Consider the following 7,521-nt stretch of genomic DNA (forward strand, 5'->3'; position numbering starts at 1 on the left):
GGATTTTAGACTAATATACGGACTGGCTACACTATGATAGGCACCTTGCGTCTAGGTAGCTAAAATGCTTTTAAAAAAAATGTATGTAATAAAATAATACATGCACCAATGTATGATTTTTTTCTAATTACACGTTGACACTTGCATTTGGTGGAAATAAATATGCACCATTCAAGTTTGTTTGGCTTTTGTTGTGTTTGAGATAAATGAAATGATGATTGGTATTTCATGCAACTAACTTTGTGAATGTGTCCTCGTAGGAAATGGCTCCAAAGAAGCTTCCAGCTAAGAGGGCAAGGAAAGATGCCGCTGGAGAAGGTTCCAGTATGGCCCCACAAGTGGATGTGAAGTTTGACGGACATCGGTTCCGAAGTGAGGAACACCAACACCATTTTGAGGCAATTAAAGGTTGGTCGTTCCTCAAGGAGAGGCAGGTCCAGTTGAGGGAATGAGAGTATGCCGAATTCTAGGAGGAAATTGCCAGGAGGCAGTGGACTCAACATGCGGCACCCATGGCTAAGTATGATCCATAACTCGTCATGGAGTTCTACGCCAATACATGGCCCACAGAGGAGGGAGTCAGAGACAAGCGCTCCTGGGTGCGGGGCCAATGGATCCCCTTTGATGAGGATGCCATTAATCGGTTCCTGGGGCATCCGTTGGTCCTGGAGGAGGGCGCCAACACTATGAATTCAGACAGAGGAGGAGCCAGGCCTTGGGGTTCGATGAGGAGGCCACCAGTCAACAACTGTGTGTTTGTTAGTTGCTATTTATGAGTAGTTTTATATTGAATATTTGTAAGGAAATAGCGCGTTACCTCCAATTTATGGTTGTTTTTGTAGGAATTGTACATATTTTTCTGTTTAGTGTGATTTTATAGAGTAGATACTCCCATATTGTGAATTAATGTTGAATCCAACTCAGTTTCAGGCCAAAGGATAAAAGGTTCAAGTAGCTGATGACTCGCTCAGCGAGGCAGATCCACTTAGTGAGTGGCATCTGCTTAGTGAGGCATATAACTCGTTTAGCGGGTTGGGAAACCCTAGAAGAGGATCAGTTAGAGATGTGCTCGCCCAGCGTGCAACCAGCCCGCCCAGCGAGGTCGTTGTCTCTTCTCGCGCTTAGCGCACCCAGTCTCGCTAAGCCAATCTCGCTAAGCGAGCCTTTGGAAGTTGAAAGGTCCAAGAACCTTTAAAATACTGAAGTTTGTGGAAATATGGGAGTCTTTTGGAGAGTTAGAAAGACCACACCAGAGGAAGCTAAGAAGACAGAAAGGAAGCAGCTGAGAAAGCTTAGGTTAGAAGGAGTGAAGTCTAGGGTTTAAAGGTTGTAGGAGACATCCTCAACCATCCTTTGCCATTTTCTTTCACTCAAAGCTATTCCTTCCTTGTATTAAGAGTTTGCATTACTTATAATGCAAGACTAAGCCTCTTGGTTGGGGAGTTCTGCTGAAACCTTGATGTAACACTCTTTCACTATCTATTTAATGTTATTTTTATGTGTTCATTGCTTCTATCTATGCTTATTTTACATGCTTGTGGCTTGATCACCCATTTGTATGTATAGTTAGGATTTTAGCATTGGGAAATGCTTTAAAGCCTTAGAACTTGGTAGAGCAAGCTAGAAATCTGTATGTCTAGGAATGGAGTGCAGTCATCTAGTCTATTTTATGTTGTAGACTTAATGCAACTCTTTTAGACTAAGTTTGTTGAGGGATCAAGGACGAAGATTAAAGAGAGTAAGGCTCATTCACTAGAGGAATCTTGGTTTGAGTAATTTCTCAGCATAAGAACACTAGGATAACGTTAAATAGAGAAAAATACATTTTAACATCAAGAGAAATTCAGTAGAACGACCCAACGCTTCTTACTTGATAGTTTTCACTTCCAAAATTCTAGATATTTAGGTTATATTCAAATAGACTTTAGTACATAATTCAACTTGATAATTACTTTGCTTTTAATCCATTCAGATGTTTGCATACTGGATGTACAGTGTTTGAGTGAAACAAATTCCCTAAGGATACGATACTCGGTCTTACCGTTTTATACTACTTGAGCGAATCGGTACACTTGCCGACCACACACGAACAAATTTTTGACGCCGTTGCTGGGGAATTTCTTTCCACTTAGATAGTATAGTTCAGTTTGGAAACATTTATTCTTTATTCTTTGAGTAATTTTGTGAATAGGTAGTTAGAATTCAATTTTCCCTTGACTTGGTTGACTGTTGCTCTGTTTAGTGCTTCTTGTATGCGAGGTAATTCTTCAACATGGAATTTAGCTCCACTAGATTTGGAGATTGAAGCTACTTGCAGGAGAAACAATGTAGAAAGGAGGAGAAAAGCTTTGCAAGAGTGGACAACACAACCAAGTTCGGAGGGAGCTCATTCGTTTGAATCATCTTCAGCATTTCCAACAAACTTGAAGGAATCCGAAGTTGGTGCGTGTGAAGCACACATTATGGCGGAAGATCAACCACAGAGGGTTACTCTTGAGGACTACTCCAGCTCTATTGTGCCGTAATTTTTCACAAGCATTGTGCGACCGGAAGTCCAAGCTCATAACATCACATATCCCCATTCCTTGATTCACCTGATTCAAGGAAATCTGTTTCATGGTTTGCCTAATGAAGACCCTTAGGCACACCTTGCAACATATATAGAAATCTATGATACAGTGAAAATTACAGGGGTGCCTGGTGTTGGAAGATGCAGTGAGACTTAGCTTGTTTTCATTTTCTTTGGCTGGAGAAGCCAAGAAGTGGCTGCACTCTTTCAAGGGAAACAACTTAAAGACATGGGAAGAAGTAGTAGAGAAATTTTTGAAGAAATACTTCCCAAAATAAAAAACAGCTAAAGGCAAGGCTGCTATTTCCTCATTCCATTAGTTTCGAGATGAACACTTGAGTGAAGCGCTTGAAAGATTCCATAGTTTGCTGCAGAAGACACCAAATCATGGATTCTCCGAGCCTATTCAGCTGAACATTTTCATTGATGGCTTGAGACCGCAGTCCAAGCAATTGTTAGACGCTTCTGCTGGAGGAAAGATAAAATTAAAGACTCCTGAAGAAGCAATGGAACTTATTGAGAATATGGCTGCTAATGATCATGCTATTTTGCATGATAGAACTCATGTTCCCACCAAAAGAAGCCTGTTAGAGCTTTCTTCACAAGATGCAATAGTTATGCAGGTTGGAGGTTGCAGCATATATGGAGGAGCGCGCATGAATCTGGCTGTTGAATACCCCTAGATGATGCTACAAAGGAAGTGAATTATATAGGGAATCAAAACAAATAAGGATTCCATGTAGGTGGTTTTCCAGGTTACCAGCAAGGTGCAAATTTTAATCAAAATCAGGGGCAAGGATGGAGGTCACATCTAGGAAATCAATTCAATAAAGACCAAGGAGGACCATCCAACAGACCTCAGAATCAAGGGCCTAGCTTGCATGAAAGGACCGTTAAGCTGGAAGAGACTTTGGCTCAGTTCATGCAAGTTTCAATGTCCAACCATAAGAGCATTGAGTCAGCCATTAAGAACCTGGAGATTCAAGTGGGACACCTAGCTAAGCAAATAGTGGAGAATTCTTCTAGAGGTTTTGGAGCTAATACAGAGAAAAATCCCAAGGAAGAATGCAAGGCTGTCATGACTAGAAGCAAGAAGGAGACCATGATGGAGATGAAAGTAGGACTAGTGATGAGAAGGAGTTAGAAGCTGAGAGAGAAAAAAAATGAGGGAGAAAAAAATAAATGATGAGGAGGAAGAAAAAAATGAAAAAAGAGAGAAAATGAGGAAGAGAAAAAGACAAAGAGTGAGGTTGCCAAAGAAAAGAAGAAAGAGGTTGTTCCATGTACAGGGAAGGAAGCACCATATCCATTGGTGCCGTCTAAGAAGGACAAGGAACGACACTTCGCTCATTTCCTTGATATATTTAAGAAATTAGAGATAACTATTCCATTTGGAAAAGCCTTGCAACAGATGCCACTCTACTCCAAATTTCTTAATGATCTGCTGACCAAGAAGGGAAAATATATTCACAGTGATGATATTATGGTGGAGGGAAATTGCAGTGCTGTTATTCAGAGGATCCTTCCACTAAAATACAAGGATCCAGGGAGTGTCACAATCCCTTGCTCAATTGGTGTTGTGTCAGATGGAAAAGCCCTTATTGACTTAGGAGCTAGCATTAATTTAATGCCTCTATCCATGTGCAGAAGGATTGGAGAGCTAGAAATCATGCCTACAAGAACGACATTGCGGCTAGCAGATCGATCAATCATAAGGCCATATGGTGTAGTGGAAGACGTGTTGGTCAAAGTGCATCAATTTACTTTCCTTGCAGATTTTGTGATAATGGACATTGAAGAAGACACTGGAATCCCGTTGATTTTAGGTCGTCCCTTCATGTTAACAGCCAACTGTGTGGTTGATATGGGGAAAGGTAATTTGGAAATGAGTGTGGATGACCAAATGGTGAGATTTGATTTGTTTGATGCAGTAAAGCACTCAATTGACTGGAATGTCTATTCCAAGATGGATGAGATTGAGAATGAGATAGCTCAGATGGCCAGAGCTAAGATTTCACAGGACCCTTAGAGGTAACACACGTCCAGCTAGTGACGTTAAGGAAGTAATCACTGGGAGGCAACCCAGCTTTTTCTTTAATTTCTCAATTGTTATTTTTTGTTTATCATTGCATATAGTCAGGTTGCAACTAATTTGAGATTGCTAAAGTAAAACATCAACATGTTTTTTGTATGATAAAGGGCTTGGCAAAAAGCTTCTCTGAAGCAATGGATGAGGAAAGAACTTAGAAAATTTTTTCAGTCACCCACTCGCTTAGCGCGCCTCATGCGCTAAGCGAGACATACCTCATGCACTGAGCAAGTAGAATCTCTCACTAAGCGCGCCAACCTCTACCCATTGGCTAAAGGGGTCTCGCTAAGCGAGCCAATTGCGCTAAGCCCAAAAATCTCTCTGGAATTGCATTTAATGGAATAGGGCTAAGCAAGCCAGCTTACTAAGCATGCCATAGAGTCTCGCTAAGTGTAAATCACTCTCTGCCTGAACCTCCATGTCAATTAGGCTAAGTAGGTCATACTCGCTAAGCCTAAAACTCTCTCTAGAATGGCATAGCGCTAAGCAAGCCTATCTCGCTAAGTGTGACCCCACTACTGCATCTTGAGGAATTTAATCCGCTAAACTAGCCATGTCCCGCTTAGCGGAAGTTGCAGACCAATCAGAGCTGCATAACTTAGGTGAGTGCTTGCTTAGCGAGTCACTCGTGCTAAGTGAGCCATTTGAAACTGCCAAAAATAAAACATAACTGCCTTAGGTAGTTACTTTTGCACTATCATATAACCTCCTTACTCTTACTGCATGCAATCAGTGGCATTTTTGCATTGTACTCATAATCCATTTCTGCACCTTGCCTTCATTTTGCTCACTTTTCTCTGCCATCCAAGTAAGTGCTCTACTCCATTGTCATTTTAATTTCATTTTTGAAACCTAAGGTAGAAGACACTTTACTTTCTCTGTGATTTTTTATTCTGTGTTGTTGTTGCTGTTGAGTAGCTAGTTGTTTAATTGTATATTATTAGGGCTTTAGTTTAGCGTATAATGTAGGTTTATTGAAGGGTTTTGCTTAGATTTCCTATGCCTGAAAGTGACCAGGGAGTTGAGGCTTCGAAGCCCCAATTTTTTCTGGAAATTTTGATGTACTCGCTAAGCAAGTTCGTCCATTTTGGATGAATTTCTGGGTTTTCAGATGAACTCGCTAAGCGGGCCCTGTGCTGCTAAGCGCGTTCATCATTTTTGTTTATATTTATGCATATATGTATGAACTTGCTAAGCCACTACACTACGGATTAGAGAGCATTTGAATCTCAAGTTTTAATTTCAGAGTTCGTATAAACTTGCTAAGCCGACATGCTGTGCTTAGCGAGTCAATTTAGTTAGGTCTGAGTCATAGAGGCTGTTGGTATTCTGCTCATACGCTAAGTGAGCCATGCTCGCTAAGCCACCATGCCTTTCATGTCTGAATAAGCCTGGGCTAAGCGAGTTTGTCTCGCTAAGCCCAAGGAAATTTTGTTTTGCTGAATTTTGTTCATGCACTAAACGAGTCATTCTCGCTAAGCGCAATTAGCCCCCTGTCAAAAAATAAGGCTTAGCGAGCCATGCTTGCTTAGCCATTGTGTTGTTTCAGCTAAGCGAGGGTGTCTCGCTTAGCCAAAGTCCTTATTTTTCTGTAGTCGCGCTAAGCGCGCCTGGCACGCTAAGCGCGCCTGGCACGCTAAGCGCGCCTGGCACGCTAAGCGTATCATGTTATTTTATGAAGGAGCGCTAAGCGAGTTTGTCTCGCTAAGCGCTTAGTCCTTTTTCCTATTTTATTTTTCTATTTTCAATCTTGAATAAAACCTGTCTAATTTTCTTTCCTATGATTCTTCTGATGTAGATGGCCTCCCGAAAGAGGAAATCATCCACATCCCGACCTCAGGAACCCTATGACACGATGCGATTCATCTCCGAGGTCACTTGGGAGAGGTACGAGCAGAAAGTACATTCCAGGAATATCCTCCCTGAGAGGAATATGGATTTGTACGTTACGTAATATGACGAGTTCCAAAAGGAGCTCGAGAGGAGGCAATGGCATAAAGCCTTGACTAGGCAGCCTGATGGTCGCATTGATGTGACCCCGGTCAAGGAATTTTATGTTAACTTGTTCGATCCAGAAGATAAGTCCCCCAGGTAGGTCAGAGTGAGGGGCAAGCTTATAAAGTTTGATGCTAAGACCCTCAATGCATTCTTGGAGACCCCGGTGGTTCTGGAGCAAGGGGAGCGATACTCAGCCTACTCTAGGTTCTGCCGCATGCACCCAAACCTTCAAGAGCTCGCCGCCAGAATATGTATCCCAAGGCGCGGTTTTGTTCTGAATGCTGAAGGAGCGCCCTGGAAGCTCCTGAGGAAGGATCTCACTACATTGGCGCGGACCTGGAGCATCTTGTCCTACTCCAACCTCGCCCCCACCTCTCATACGTCTGTTCTTAATATGGACAGGGCGAGGTTAGTGTATGGATTGGTGATGAAGATGGACATGAACTTGGGCTCCATCATCTCAGGCCAGATTTCTCAGATGACCCATTCCAACTCCTCCAGGCTTGGCTTCCCTGCACTGATTACCGCCTTATGCATCGACAGAGGAGTAGTCCCAGATTCATTGACTTTCGAGTCCCTGAGCCCTACTATTAATTTGGCATATATTAGAAAGAACTCCTAGAACCTGAATGATCCCACGATCACCTTTCCGGGGACCCGCAAGACTAGGGCTCGGGGACCCTCTGATGCTTCCACTTCTAACACCCCTGCTACTGCTCCAGCTTCTATTTCTACACTAGCACCACCACCAACTTTTGTTCCTGCACCTCCACATATCACAACACCCTCCGGCCCCTCCACTCAGAGCTCAGACGTCTTGGTGTCGATGCTGCACAGCCTTCACCATGGCTTATGCTTGGTGATG

The 7,521-nt window shown here is 42.6% G+C and overlaps 1 protein-coding gene across 1 annotated transcript; it reads left to right on the plus strand.

The window, feature by feature from the left end:
- Positions 1-3,503: 3,503 nt before the first annotated feature.
- On the plus strand, positions 3,504-4,598 carry LOC114397132. The gene is made up of 2 exons (XM_028359246.1): positions 3,504-3,708; positions 3,859-4,598. The coding sequence occupies exons 1-2, from the start codon at positions 3,504-3,506 to the stop codon at positions 4,596-4,598; spliced, it is 945 nt and encodes a 314-aa protein (XP_028215047.1).
- The last annotated feature ends 2,923 nt before the right edge of the window (positions 4,599-7,521 follow it).

This window comes from Glycine soja, chromosome 18 (genome assembly GCF_004193775.1).
Source record: "Glycine soja cultivar W05 chromosome 18, ASM419377v2, whole genome shotgun sequence".
Taxonomy (NCBI): Eukaryota; Viridiplantae; Streptophyta; class Magnoliopsida; order Fabales; family Fabaceae; genus Glycine; species Glycine soja.